Raw genomic sequence first — 15,875 nt, forward strand, 5'->3', positions numbered from 1 at the left:
GTTGAATAGTGTAATAGGAGCCTGGTGTTGTGAGAGGAGAGTGGCCCTGGTTGAATAGTGTAATAGGAGCCTGGTGTTATGAGAGGAGAGTGGTCCTGGTTGAATAGTGTAATAGAGCGTGGTGTTGTGAGAGTGGTCCTGGTTGAATAGTGTAATAGGAGCCTGGTGTTGTGAGAGGAGAGTGGTCCTGGTTGAATAGTGTAATAGGGCCTGGTGTTGTGAGAGGAGAGAGGTCCTGGTTGAATAGTGTAATAGGAGCCTGGTGTTGTGAGAGGAGAGTGGTCCTGGTTGAATAGTGTAATAGGAGCCTGGTGTTGTGAGAGGAGAGTGGCCCTGGTTGAATAGTGTAATAGGAGCCTGGTGTTGTGAGAGGAGAGTGGTCCTGGTTGAATAGTGTAATAGGAGCCTGGTGTTGTGAGAGGAGAGTGGCCCTGGTTGAATAGTGTAATAGGAGCCTGGTGTTGTGAGAGGAGAGTGGTCCTGGTTGAATAGTGTAATAGGAGCCTGGTGTTGTGAGAGGAGAGTGGTCCTGGTTGAATAGTGTAATAGGGCCTGGTGTTGTGAGAGGAGAGTGGTCCTGGTTGAATAGTGTAATAGGAGCCTGGTATTGTGAGAGGAGAGTGGTCCTGGTTGAATAGTGTAATAGGGCCTGGTGTTGTGAGAGGAGAGTGGTCCTGGTTGAATAGTGTAATAGGGCCTGGTGTTGTGAGAGGAGAGTGGTCCTGGTTGAATAGTGTAATAGGGCCTGGTGTTGTGAGAGGAGAGTGGTCCTGGTTGAATAGTGTAATAGGAGCCTGGTATTGTGAGAGGAGAGTGGTCCTGGTTGAATAGTGTAATAGGGCCTGGTGTTGTGAGAGGAGAGTGGTCCTGGTTGAATAGTGTAATAGGGCCTGGTGTTGTGAGAGGAGAGTGGTCCTGGTTGAATAGTGTAATAGGGCCTGGTGTTGTGAGAGGAGAGTGGTCCTGGTTGAATAGTGTAATAGGAGCCTGGTGTTGTGAGAGGAGAGTGGTCCTGGTTGAATAGTGTAATAGGGCCTGGTGTTGTGAGAGGAGAGTGGTCCTGGTTGAACAGTGTAATAGGGCCTGGTGTTGTGAGAGGAGAGTGGTCCTGGTTGAATAGTGTAATAGGAACCTAGTTTATCTAGTTATCTAGTTTATTTAGTTCTATGTTGTTTTGGTTCTAGTTTCTTTTTTCTATGTTGGGATTTTTGTATGATCCCCAATTAGAGGCAGCTGGTCATCGTTGTCTCTAATTGGGGATCATATTTAAGTAGTTGTTTTTCCGACCTGTGTTTGTGGGAGATTATTTTGAGTTAGTGCATGTTGTACCTCTTCTGTCACGGTTTGTGTTTTGTTTGTAGTTTATTGTTTGTTTTGCAAAGTTTCACATTAAAATAAAAGATGTGGAACGAAACCCACGTTGCGCTTTGGTCTCCTTCCTACGACGAATGTGACACAGGTCTATCTCTCTCTCTATCTACAGTCTGGTCTATCTCTCTCTCTCTCTATCTACAGTCTGGTCTATCTCTCTCTCTCTCTATCTACAGTCTGGTCTATCTCTCTCTCTATCTACAGTCTGGTCTATCTCTCTCTCTCTCTATCTACAGTCTGGTCTATCTCTCTCTCTCTCTATCTACAGTCTGGTCTATCTCTCTCTCTCTATCTACAGTCTGGTCTATCTCTCTCTCTCTCATCTACAGTCTGGTCTATCTCTCTCTCTCTATCTACAGTCTGGTCTATCTCTCTCTCTCTATCTACAGTCTGGTCTATCTCTCTCTCTCTATCTACAGTCTGGTCTATCTCTCTCTACAGTCAGGTCCATCTCTCTCTCTCTCTACAGTCAGGTCCATATCTCTCTCTATCTACAGTCTGGTCTATCTCTCTCTCTATCTACAGTCTGGTCTATCGCTCTCTCTCTATCTACAGTCTGGTCTATCGCTCTCTCTCTCTATCTACAGTCTGGTCTATCTCTCTCTCTCTCTATCTACAGTCTGGTCCATCTCTCTCTACAGTCAGGTCCATCTCTCTCTCTCTCTACAGTCAGGTCCATATCTCTCTCTATCTACAGTCTCTGTCTCTATCTACAGTCTGGTCTCTCTCTCTCTCTCTATCTACAGTCTGGTCTCTCTCTCTCTCTCTCTCTCTCTATCTACAGTCTGGTCCATCTCTCTCTATCTACAGTCTGGTCCATCTCTCTCTACAGTCTGGTCCATCTCTCTCTCTCTATCTACAGTCTGGTCCATCTCTCTCTACAGTCAGGTCCATCTCTCTCTCTCTCTACAGTCAGGTCCATATCTCTCTCTATCTACAGTCTCTCTCTCTATCTACAGTCTGGTCTATCTCTCTCTCTATCTACAGTCTGGTCCATCTCTCTCTCTCTATCTACAGTCTGGTCCATCTCTCTGTCTCTCTCTATCTACAGTCTGGTCCATCTCTCTGTCTCTCTCTATCTACAGTCTGGTCCATCTCTCTGTCTCTCTCTCTCTACAGTCTGGTCTATCTCTCTCTCTACAGTCTGGTCTATCTCTCTCTCTACAGTCTGGTCTATCTCTCTCTCTACAGTCTGGTCTATCTCTCTCTCTACAGTCTGGTCTATCTCTCTCTCTACAGTCTGGTCTATCTCTCTCTCTACAGTCTGGTCTATCTCTCTCTCTACAGTCTGGTCTATCTCTCTCTCTACAGTCTGGTCTATCTCTCTCTCTACAGTCTGGTCTATCTCTCTCTCTACAGTCTGGTCTATCTCTCTCTCTACAGTCTGGTCTATCTCTCTCTCTACAGTCTGGTCTATCTCTCTCTCTACAGTCTGGTCTATCTCTCTCTCTACAGTCTGGTCTATCTCTCTCTCTACAGTCTGGTCTATCTCTCTCTCTACAGTCTGGTCTATCTCTCTCTCTACAGTCTGGTCTATCTCTCTCTCTACAGTCTGGTCTATCTCTCTCTCTACAGTCTGGTCTATCTCTCTCTCTACAGTCTGGTCTATCTCTCTCTCTACAGTCTTGTCTATCTCTCTCTCTACAGTCTGGTCTATCTCTCTCTCTACAGTCTGGTCTATCTCTCTCTCTACAGTCTGGTCTATCTCTCTCTCTACAGTCTGGTCTATCTCTCTCTCTACAGTCAGGTCTATCTCTCTCTCTACAGTCAGGTCTATCTCTCTCTCTACAGTCAGGTCTATCTCTCTCTCTACAGTCAGGTCTATCTCTCTGTTGATCACTATAAGCAGATTCAGTTCCGCCTCATTACCCTGAGGGCCACAGGCAGGTCAGTCTGCTCATTAAGCCTCCATGTTAACACTCCACTGGCTGTTGTTCATTGCCCAACCTGCCCCTCGAAACTTGCCAGGAACATCATTATAAATAAGAATTTGTTCTTAACCGACTCACTTGCTTAAATAGAGGTTAAAAAAATGTAATCAGCTGCATGTGTTTATTAATAATGTCTTCTCGTCAAAGTACCTTCAGCCATCCCCCCTTTCTCTCCCTCCATCCCCCTCTCCTTTTCTCCAACCATCTCTCCCATCCTCCATCCCTCTCTTTCTCCATTCCTCTCTTCTTCTTCCACACATCAGTCTCCCCCTTCTCTCCCCTTCCCTCCCTCAATCCACACGTCCAGCGAAGAGTTAAACATTCAGAACTGAACAGCCTCTGTAACGCGTGCAGGTGAAACCTGACATGGTGTCAGAGCTCAGAACAAATGTTGCATTACATCTCTATCTATCTCCATCTATCTACCCAATTACCTAATCTATCAGCAGTGTGTGTGTGTGTGTGTGTGTGTGTGTGTGTGTGTGTGTGTGTGTGTGTGTGTGTGTGTGTGTGTGTGTCTAACAGTGTGTGTCAGCATTGTATTTTTATCACAATGATAAACAAAGGAAACAACTATCTCGTTAAAACCTGACTGCAATTATTGTGATGTAAGAAAAACAAAGGAGCTGATGACTGACAGGGTAATTAACACCCGCTACCACGGCAACCCACAGACTTAATTGGATTCTGGCCCAAGCCAGATCGATCCTGATTGATCGAGAGACACAATGCCTGGGGACTTTAATTGACTTTACTCAAGTGGTGGTAGGAGAAAGATATCTGGATGGGGATAGGTATTATACAGAGGGCATAAGGACACAGCGAGGACAACTTTGAGTCTGACATTGTCTAGTCATAAAGGAAAAGATGACAGTATGATATTTGTTAACCACAAATGGGATTTGACCCTCTTTCGCCCTAACCCTATCACTAACCTAATTCAACAACAAATAGCTTACATTCTTGGTCATCAATTCCGATATCATCAATTTGCCTTTTCTAACACGGTGTGTGTGTGTGTGTGTGTGTGTGTGTGTGTGTGTGTGTGTGTGTGTGTGTGTGTGTGTGTGTGTGTGTGTGTGTGTAACTGATATGAACTGGTACTCACCTTGAGAGCACGAGAACGGTTGGCCAGGAGATTCTCGATGTTCCCCGCTGCATTAGCCACCAGCTGGCTGGCATCGTTGGACCCCACACTGAAGTACTTCCTGTGGCTCTGGAAGATCTGCACCAATCAGGAGACAGAGGGTCAAAGGTGACAGTGAAGCAATCAAGAGAGAGAATCAAGGGTCAAAGGTGACACTGGACCAACCAGGAGAGAGAGATACTTTGATAAAATATTGACATTGTGTATCTGAGAATTGTACCTATGAGGATAGTCACAAAAAATGTACTTGATTACCTTTATTTGCAGAGACAATGAACACAATAATCCAAATGTATGTAAATGTGTCAGATGTGTCAAATGTGTCAAATCATGACGTCACCGCTGTGTGTACAATGCCAGTGTAAATCAAGCAACATTATGCAACATTGGAGCACAATGGCAAACACCACTTACTGAATGAGGAATAAAACAATAAAACATCTGAAATGCCAAACAGCCAATTATTTAGCAGCCGGAGGGGCTTTCTAGGTCCGACATTAAAACCACAGGCCTGTAGTGTGTGAGTGTATGTGCATGTGCGTGTATGTGTCTAAGTCTGTGTATCGAAGTGTGTGTTTACTTAGCTAACCTCTACGGGGCTGTGCTATGTGTTTCTGCTTGTCCATGAGTAATGATACTGATGGTTATTCTCCACATGCTCTTTCTGCTTACAAGCAAATACAATCCCCTCCCCTGTGTGGTAAACAAAGCAGCCATGCTGCCAGAGGTCTCAATGAAGGAAACCTACATGTATTCTATTGCAACAGGACAAAGGAATGGTACAGTTGACCATTGATATTGTACCACTCTCTATCTATATATAGGCTATAGGGTCCAGATTAGGTCATATAGTCTATCTATTTTCCCTCACCCCATGAGCATCAAATGATGCCTGCGACAGGCATGTTCTCTTTCTTTTAAATGTCTGTGATGGCAGCCCTGACAAGAGGCAGCCCTGATATGGTGTCTGTTATGGGTATTGTCCTGAGAATACTGTGTTGCTCAAGGGAAATCATGCCTGTGTGTTGTCCCTGGGACATGTGTGTGTGTCTGAAAAATGTAATCCAAAAGGAATCTGAAGTACATTGACAATTACTGTGATGATTATTGTGCATTTCATATATCTTAATTATTTTTTTAAATGTTTTCTAGTTATACATTGTTATTGATTATTGCATTGTTGGGCTATAGGTTTGCAAGAAATACATTTTCACTGTACTTGAGCATGTGACACTTAAACTAGACATAATTACAGCGGCTCCATATCAGGCCTGGCTAGGCAAGAGGAGGAGAGGTGTCATAGGGTTATAGCAATCAACACAAGGGACGTGTCCCAAAAGGCACCCTATTCCCCATATAGTGCACTACTTATGACCAGAGCCCCCTATATAGGGAATAGGGTGCCATTTGGGATGCAGACAGAGTAACAGCTCCTCCTAACTGTCCATATCATGTAAGCTTGTTAGGGAAGTGGATAGGGATGTGGTGTTTGGAGTTGACACTGATAGTCCTTGAGTGTGGACATTCCCCTAGCAGAATACTGTAAACAGATGTCCCACACATCACTAATGAGATGGCACTTTGTAAAGTCCAGATCTGTTGTGACAACCGTCATTGTATTGGATGTGACACACATCAAACAGGAGAGGTCAGAAGTATGTGTGCGCATGTGTGTGTGCACATGTGTGTGCCCGTGTGTGTGGGTGTGTGTATATTGATTGTTGAATGGTGGGTCAGAAATCCAGAGTTGTGGATGTGTGACTATGGGGTTGCAAGCATCCTGTGCGTTTGAGAGGAGTGTGATGGTGTGGTATATACACGTTTGTGCACGTCTGTGTTCCTATGTTTACAAGGTGTTCCTGTGTGTCCCACCTGTATAAGGTTCTCCACTCCGCTGGCTGTGTCCGTCAGTGTGACCAACTCCTGCTGCATCTGCTCCACCCATTCCTTTATCCTGAGGAAACAATGAAAGCACCAATCAAAATCATTCAAATGAATTTACTTCCTGTAACTCATCGAATCTGATGCTCAAATTGTTTTACTTATCATCCAATCACATCGATATCTCTAAACTGCTTTTATCAGGATCATATTAAATTGGCACCAAGCAAAAGACGATGGACTGAAACAGGGAGGGAATTACTGAACTGTTCAGTAAGAAACGTTGTTGTTTTTCTGTTGCGAATCATTTTGCTTCAGTGTGCACTAATAAATAAGACCCTGAAGGTGCAGAATGATCCGATAGAAATACATGTCTGTCAAATAGAATAAGGAATCAAGTTAGCTCTATGTTACATTTCTATCTGCAATGCTGTGAATGTTCCGCCTCACTGCATAAATTGTCTTGACTTACTTCGATTCGCCAATCACCTTGCATAGATACCACATGACGACACATTAACAGAGCAGTTGAGTCAGGCAGTAACAGTACTGCTGACTAGAGGTCGACCGATTAATCGGAATGGCCGATTAATTAGGGCCGATTTCAAGTTTTCCTAACAATCGGAAATCGGTATTTTTGGACATCAATTTGGCCATTTTTTTTTTTTTACACCTTTATTTAACTAGGCAAGTCAGTTAAGAACACATTCTTATTTTCAATGACGGCCTAGGAACGGTGGGTTAACTGCCTTGTTCAGGGGCAGAACAAAAGCTTTTTACCTTGTCAGCTCAGGGATTCAATCTTGCAACCTTACGGTTAACTAGTCCAACGTTCTAACCACCTGCTTTACATTGCACTCCACAAGGAGCCTGCCTGTTACGCGAATGCAGTAAGAAGCCAAGGTAAGTTGCTAGCTAGCATTAAACTTATCTTATAAAAAACAATCAATCAATCATAATCACTAGTTAACTACACATGGTTGATGATATTACTAGTTTATCTAGCCTGTCCTGCGTTGCATATAATCACTTAGGTACACTTGCTCCAACGTGTACCTAACCATAAACATCAATGCCTTTCTTAAAACAATACACAAGTATAGATTTTTAAACCTGCATATTTAGTTAATATTGCCAGCTAACATGAATTTATTTTAACAAGGGAAAATGTGTCACCTCTGCAACAGAGACAGGGTATATGCAGCAGTTTGGGCCGCCTGGCTCGTTGCGAACTGTGTGAAGACTATTTCTTCCTAACAAAGACAGCCAACTTCGCCAAATGGGGATGATTTAACAAAAGCGCATTTGCGAAAAAAGCACAATCGTTGCACGAATGTACCTAACCATAAACATCAATGCCTTTCTTAAAATCAATACACAGCAGTATATATTTTTAAACCTGCATATTTAGATAAAAGAAATCCAGGTTAGCAGGCAATATTAACCAGGTGAAATTGTCACTTCTCTTGCGTTCATTGCACGCAGAGTCAGGGTATATGCAACAGTTTGGGCCGCCTGGCTCATTGCGAACTAATTTGCCAGAATTTTACGTAATTATGACATAACATTGAAGGTTGTGTAATGTAACTGGAATATTTAGATTTATGGATGCCACCCGTTAGATAAAATACGGAACGGTTCCGTATTTCACTGAAAAAATAAACGTGATAGTTTCCGGATTCGACCATATTAATGACCTAAGGCTCGTATTTCTGTGTGTTATTATGTTATAATTAAGTCTATGATTTGATAGAGCAGTCTGACTGAGCGATGGTAGACACCAGCAGGCTCGTAAGCTTTCATTCAAACAGCACTTTCGTGCGTTTTGCCAGCAGCTCTTCGCAATGCATTGCACTGTTTATGACTTCAAGCCTATCAACTCCCGAGATTAGGCTGGTGTAACCGATGTGAAATGGCTAGCTAGTTAGCGGGGTGCGCGCTAATAGCGTTTCAAACGTCACTTGCTCTGCATGGGTAACGCTGTTTCGAGGGTGGCTGTCGATGTGTTCCTGGTTCGAGCCCAGGTAGGAGCGAGGAGAGGGACGGAAGCTATACTGTTACACTGGCAATACTAAAGTGCCTATAAGACATCCAATAGTCAAAGGTATATGAAATACAAATCGTATAGAGAGAAATAGTCCTAATAACTACAACCTAAAACTTCTTACCTGGGAATATTGAAGACTCATGTTAAAAAGGAACCACCAGCTTTCATATGTTCTCATGTTCTCACCAAGGAACTTAAACGTTAGCTTTCTTACATGGCACATATTGCACTTTTACTTTCTTCTCCAACACTTTGTTTTTGCATTATTTAAACCAAATTGAACATGTTTCATTATTTATTTGAGGCTAAATTGATTTTATTGATGTATTATATTAAGTTAAAATAAGTGTTCATTCAGTATTGTTGTAAGTGTCATTATTACAAATAAAAAAAAGAAACATTTTTGTCTGATTAATCGGTATCGGCATTTTTGGTCCTCCAATAATCGGTATCGGCATTGAAAAATCATAATCGGTCGACCTCTACTGCTGACGATCACGTTATGCAAAACAAACCTTGCCATGTAGGCTAATATATTCAGCGGTCTATAAAACAGTCATGTTTACCACGAGTATATGTGTTTTGAATCCCCATTAACTGTGCATTAGAGTAGATATAGATATAGAGAGAGTAGATTATATATTCATGGTTGTCAGTGGGTAACAAGGACAGGGGTGAGAATAGTAGGTAATGTATACAGGGATAGTAGAGGGAGAAATTAGTAACAGCACGACTCCATTCTATCATAATGCTTTATCTTGATTGTGTTAATGAGATACAAATAAACTTACTGTATCCTATACAGAAACTGAACAATAGTTAATTGGCTCAATAAACTGTCTGTACCCTATACAGAAACTGAACAATAGTTAACTGGCTCAATAAACTGTCTGTACCCTATACAGAAACTGAACAATAGTTAACTGGCTCAATAAACTGTCTGTACCCTATACAGAAACTGAACAATAGTTAACTGGCTCAATAAACTGTCTGTACCCTATACAGAAACTGAACAATAGTTAACTGGCTCAATAAACTGTCTGTACCCTATACAGAAACTGAACAATAGTTAACTGGCTCAATAAACTGTCTATACCCTATACAGAAACTGAACAATAGTTAATTGGCTCAACGATGTATACAGTATGGATTAAGTAAACACTGAAAGTGTGTCAAGTTCACAGTGAGTGGTTCCTTCATTGTTCTGAAGAGAATAGGTCCATATGAAACCATAAGACCAAAATGTGTTATAAACAAATGGATTGACACACATTGAATAACCAGTATAGCTGCCATTTTGAACACATTTTTGTCCTCTGTTGAAAACGTTTTGCTACAGCGTGCCCTATTGAACACGAATCGGGTCACATACAATAGCGATGAAATCTACGCAAGGTTGACGTGGGGATTGTGGACTGCATTGGTTCATTCATTACACTAGCAGTAGGGAATAGTCTAGATGTGGGTGAATGGTCCATCCACAGGTAAACACAGTGATTGAGTGTGCACATTTCCAAACAGCAGGTAGCGGTGTGTCTTAATCTACTTCAAACACCTAAATGCAGACCCAGAGGAGACATGGGGTGTGTCCAAAATGGCACCCTATTCCCTATATAGTGCACTACTTTAGACCAGAGCCCTATGGGAGCCTTATGGGCCCTGGTCAAACCTAGTGCAATATATAGAGTATAGGGTGCCATTTGGGACTCATCCCTGATTTGAAGGACACCACAGCAGTACATGAACCCTCAACATAGTTAGGGGAGGAAGTATGAATCCATATCCACGAACTCACCAACTGTCAAACACCTAGATGAATCTTATTACTTGACAAGTGAGATGTGGTACAGGCTCATCTTCTAGGGAGAAACACACACACACACACACACACACACACACACACACACACACACACACACACACACACACACACACACACACACACACACACGTGAATAAAAACACGCAGGCAGGCACGCACCTTGCCCCCCCCCCACCTCCCAACACACACAAACGTGTTAAAAATCCTTGTCAATAACCATTAAAAATGCAGGACTGGGAGTCATAAGGGAAATTAACAATTTTCTCCCAGGAGTGTTTTAACCCATTCCACTATACAGAAGTGCATTAGCCCTTGACTTTGGATACGTGTTATGTTATCCTATCTAATAACCCACACTGCAATGTGACTGGGGCTCGTGCTGTAAAACATACAGAAGCAGTCAAATGTTTGGACACACCTACTCATTCAAGGGTTTTTCTTTATTTTTACTATTTTCTACATTGTAAAATAACAGTGAAGACATCAAAACAATGAAATAACACATATAGAATCATTTTGTAACCAAAAAAGTGTAAAATAAATCTAAATATATTTTATAATTGATATTCTTCAAAGTAGCCACCCTTTGCCTTGATGACAGCTTTGTACATTCTTGGCATTCTCTCAACCAGCTTCATGAGGTAGTCACCTGGAACGCATGTTAATTAACAGGTAGGCCTTGTTAAAAGTTAATTTGTGGAATTTCTTTCCTCTTTTAAATTTGTTTGAGCCAATCAGTTGTGTTGTGACAAGGTGTTATTTAATAGTTTTGATGTCTTCACTATTATTCTACAATGTAGAAAATAGTAAAAATAAAGAAAAACCCTGGAATGAGTAGCTGTGTCCAGACTTTTGACTGGTACTGTATATATAGCTCAGAGAAGCAGCTGTCTGGGGGGGCTTGGAGGCAAGACTGGAGTACTATCAGCACATTTCTGATCACACACACACACACACACACACACACACACACACACACACACACACACACACACACACACACACACACACACACACACACACACACACACACACGGCTGCGCACTCATTCACACTCACACACATGCTCATACAAACACACACGCTCACACAACTTTCATCCTAACCCCTCCATGAAGATATCAGTGCATGACATACCCTTGAGCCAGCACCACTGAGCCAGCACCGCTGAGCCAGCACCACTGTGCCAGCACCAGTGAGCCAGCACCACTGAGCCAGCACTACTGAGCCAGCACTACTGACACACCGCTGCTCTCATAGCCCTTAGCTCACAGCAGGAATAGATTCTAGGAAGCACAGTAAGGTAGTAGCCTGTAGAGTCAGCTTTTGTCTGCTATGTCCAACAGAGTGCTCCCTAGAAATGTGTCCCTTGGTCCTATCCAACAGAGTGCTCCCTAGAAATGTGTCCCTTGGTCCTATCCAACAGGCTATGCAGATGCAACAGGTGCAACAGGTGCCCTCAGCAATGAGGTCCTCTGTTAAAATGTAAATGTGTTGCCGCTGCACTTAGAATAGGTGTGCATTTGGACAGGAGATGCAGAGAGAAACAGCTCACATGTAGAACGCAGCATTTATAAAATAATGAATAGACTTCATATTCTCTATGATGAGGCTCTACGACTGAACATATGGGCTGACTATTTGGAATCCTTCCCTGAATACTGACCTTATGTTCTAGCTTTTATGCCGTATTCCCTAAGGTAACCAACAACAGGTGGAAGAGCTTAGTAAATCTGGCCAAAAGCCAACTCTGCTCCGCGATTAAACGATGATTAGTTCTTACAGTATCCAATACCGTATAATAACTACAGACAGACGGTACAGCCTATAGCCAATTTGTTCTGTGTGTGTGTGTGTGTGTGTGTGTGTGTGTGTGTGTGTGTTCAGCCCCATAACTTGTTTGAAACAGGAGAGGCAGCCGGTAATGAGGAGAGGGGAGCAACAATAAACCTTGTCCCATGGAGGGGACCGTTTCTGAGTAAAGATAATGTAACTGTCCTGTAGCCTCTGGCAGCTATGGAGAACCCGTTTCTGAGTAAAGATAATGTAACTGTCCTGTAGCCTCTGGCAGCTATGGAGAACCCGTTTCTGAGTAAAGATAATGTAACTGTCCTGTAGCCTCTGGCAGCTATGGAGGACCCGTTTCTGAGTAAAGATAATGTAACTGTCCTGTAGCCTCTGGCAGCTATGGAGAACCCATTTCTGAGTAAAGATAATGTAACTGTCCTGTAGCCTCTGGCAGCTATGGAGGACCCAGAGGTCAGAGTGTTGGTTAAAGAATGACACCACATTACTATTGGTACACAGTGAACTAACACCTGTGATAAAAGCATTGTGAAAAAGCTTGCTTCATCTAAAGTCAAGGACAAGAAAAGCATTATTATTTATGTCTCTAAACAAATGAGGGTTCTTGTATTGTTTAAAAAGACGAGCTCTACCTCAACACATAATGTAAAAAGTGCGATGTTACCACAAAGGAGGAAAAGCAATGCTTTTCTCTCAAAGACAAACCATGAAGTAATGTCTAAAAATGAGGTTTCAACACTTAAAGAGCTCAACAAAGCCCTCTGAGAGGATGGAAACTTGGAGCGGGTCATGGAAAAATGAGATAACATCGCCCTACCCCTTCCCCCTCTCATCCCTCGCTCTCACTCTCCCTAGCGAAGGGGAAACGGAGGAAGGGGGTGTGGGCTTTGAGGCGGGAAAACCCAAAATGGCTGGTGAGCCAGAGAGAGAGAGAGAGCCAAGCAATACAGCCAGTTGCACACTCCGGGGCTGGGTCTGAGACTGAGTGGAGCCTTGTGAAACTCAGCCAAGTGTAAAGAGAGAGACCCATAACCCCCTAGAGCCTTTTCTCTCGCTGTCTTGCTGCTTGTGTTCTTAACATCCCCCACTTACACAACAGACTGTCCACATTTGGAAAACGGCGGCAGTTTTTCATTTTCTCTTTCTTGCCATCCTCCTCTTGCACAATGTAATGTTTGGGTTTGTTTTGCTCTGTGGAGAGAGCAGAGGGCAGATCACCACGGGTACACTGCCGGATGTGCGCCCGAGGAGAGAGAGGACTGGTTTTTATTTTGGATGAATAAATAATGTGATATGCAGAGGGAGAGCCTCCAGTTTAAAAGAAATGACATGGACCTCCCACAAGGTTTCTTGCCGAGACATTTCAATTTAAATGCGTGTCTGTGAATTCCAAACAGAGAGGTGGTGATTTTTTTATATGACTACATGGGAATAGATGCGGACAGGACAGATGATCACTACTGAATCAGTTAAGACGAGTTGTCCTGCTTCGTGCAGTATGGCATTCAGTTATTTTGTCAAAGACATATGATAACTTTAGTGTTTTTATTCATTTTCACAAAATCAGTAAGCCATCCAAATACACCCCACCACATACAGGTGATTAGACAAAGATATTTAAATTGTTCAGAGAATTCATTGGAGAGTTCCCCACTACTGTCAATGAGGATCTTTTGGTTCATCTTTTGATTCAATCTTTCAATTGGATCTTAGCCTCACAGAATTAGCCTCTCATATATTTAACCTATTAACCTTGTACAGTAGCTGGTGATTAGACAAATATTTTTCTCTCTCTGTAACAGAAGAAGCCTCCCCAGACCAGCTGTCACCTGTGTGTATTGGAAACCATTGAAACCAGAGCACAGGGGCCTTCAGAGGACATAATGGGGTTCAAAGGTGAAGGGGTAAGGTGCCCCTCTTAGCCTAGTCTGTGTGTGTATGTGTGTGCGCGCGTGTGTGTGTGTGGAGTTGAAAGGGTCTGTATTATGTACAGTAACTCATCAACTGAAGTGCTATATCGGGGGTGTGATCAAGCATAAAATAGGACACATTTTTCCCTGAGTGTTCCCCGAGAGTTCCCCGAGAGTTTCCCGAGTGTTCCCCGAGCGTTCCCTGAGTGATCCCCAAGTGATCCCCGAGTGATCCCTGAATGTTAGAGTAGGATCTGACCTCAAGTTCCCTAGAAACATAGTATTTAACAGTACTATCCCCAATCAGGTCACCTCTCTCAAAGACTTGGAAACAACACCATATGTTACAGTACAGCACTAAGAGTAACGAACAATAAAAAAAAAAATATATATATATACTGTATACAGTATATATCATTATTATCACTTAGATGCAGTGAAATGTGTTGTTTTACAGGGTCAGCCATAGTAGTACGGCGCCCCTGGAGCCAATTAGAGTTAAGTGCCTTGCTCAAGGGCCATAGTGAACAAGTTGCCCAAGAATAACGTTTTTAACCAATAACCACGCACAACACAGAGCGGAGCGTCCAATCCCAGAGCCCGTTACAGAAGAGTGGGAAGCCCAGAATAGCTTGTCTGACTCAGAGTGAGAGCATCATTGACTGACCTCTGGCTGGATTAGCCCTCGGGTTACTTTAGACTACTGAGGCCATTTCTGTTCTCTCCTCTCCCTTTCACCCAGCTTCTTTTTCAAAATGATGCAGCCATTTCATCCGGCTTTATGCAGCTACTAACTGAAGAATACAAACCAGAAGGGTCATTGAACCATTGTTCTACACTCTTAGAAAGAAAAGTGCTATCTAGAACCTTTAATGGTTCTTCGGCTGTCCCAGAGAGTTCTACATGGAACCCAAAAGGGATATACCTTGAGCCAAAAAGGGTTCTACATAGAACCAAAATGGGTTCTCCTATGGGGACAGTCGAAGAACCCTTTTAGAACCCTTTTTTCTAAGTGTGTATATGTTTAACATTCCATTTGTACTGCTACAGTGGTAAATCAAAAAATAAAAGCATATTCCAAAAGAAACAAACACCCCCAACTCTGTCATGGCTTAAACTATTTTTTTCCCATGTGGCTGCACTTGACAGTCCCATATTTCAACCCCTTTTCAGGTGTCTCAACTTTTCTTCCTACCTTGCTGACAAAAAGGTCATTTTATCAGCAAGATGCATTAATGAATTCAGGCTATAAGAGTGTAGACCCAATGACAATCTCCAAATGTCTTCACACTTTTTGATGTTTTGTAACAGATGTCTCTTTCCATTGATCAATGGCGCCAGTGCACTATTTGGATGCTAGTTTTGTTGTGGAGTGGACCAACATGCGCAGGTAGCCTACCTTTTCAAGTGATTTGTTTGACAATAAGACTGGTCGTGTTCATACCAAAGGTAAAAGGTGATACATTTATTACCGTTAAATGACATGTCTTTACTATAGGGCCCATCAATTTGTTTTTAATAAATAAATGAAAAAAGAATGGAGACCATCCAAAATAGCAGTTAATAATCGTACTCTGATACACACTTCAGTTAGTGTTACAATGCCCTAATGTATCATAAGGCCTTATAAATGAACTTATGAGGCAATTTGTGTGTGCCTAATAGAATGTGTTAGCTCCATGCTAAGTATGCTAGGCTACTGTAAATATGTTTTGATTAGAAAACTTTAATTTTATTTATCTTAGTTGTAAAGGCATTGTACAATATGCTAACTAGCAGACATCGCTGGGTTCAGCTAGAGCTGGCAAGCAGGCAGCAAAGATGGGAGTTTTCCACCACTGGGCCAATCTTTCTCACAAAAAAGATCCCTGAGAGATTTTTCTGGAAAATCTCCCTTGAAGGATTCCTCTGAACTTAAAATGACTTCCTTCACCTATACCAATAAAGTATTTTTTTCCAA

At 42.5% G+C, this 15,875-nt stretch overlaps 1 protein-coding gene across 3 annotated transcripts in view; it reads right to left on the reverse strand.

Annotated features, from left to right (window-relative positions):
* LOC106595617 (voltage-dependent calcium channel subunit alpha-2/delta-1) overlaps window positions 1–15,875 on the reverse strand; it is a 176,096-nt gene that overhangs the window by 141,966 nt on the left and 18,255 nt on the right. For all 3 annotated transcript variants that reach the window (XM_045722235.1, XM_045722234.1, XM_045722233.1), the window contains exons 2-3: window positions 6,322–6,403; window positions 4,411–4,527 (exon numbers count right to left, since the gene is read on the reverse strand). In XM_045722235.1, the coding sequence (XP_045578191.1) occupies window positions 4,411–4,527; window positions 6,322–6,403 (199 nt within the window). The remainder of the gene's footprint in view (window positions 1–4,410; window positions 4,528–6,321; window positions 6,404–15,875) is intronic.

The sequence above is a fragment of the Salmo salar genome, chromosome ssa07, assembly GCF_905237065.1.
Source record: "Salmo salar chromosome ssa07, Ssal_v3.1, whole genome shotgun sequence".
Lineage (NCBI taxonomy): Eukaryota > Metazoa > Chordata > Actinopteri > Salmoniformes > Salmonidae > Salmo > Salmo salar.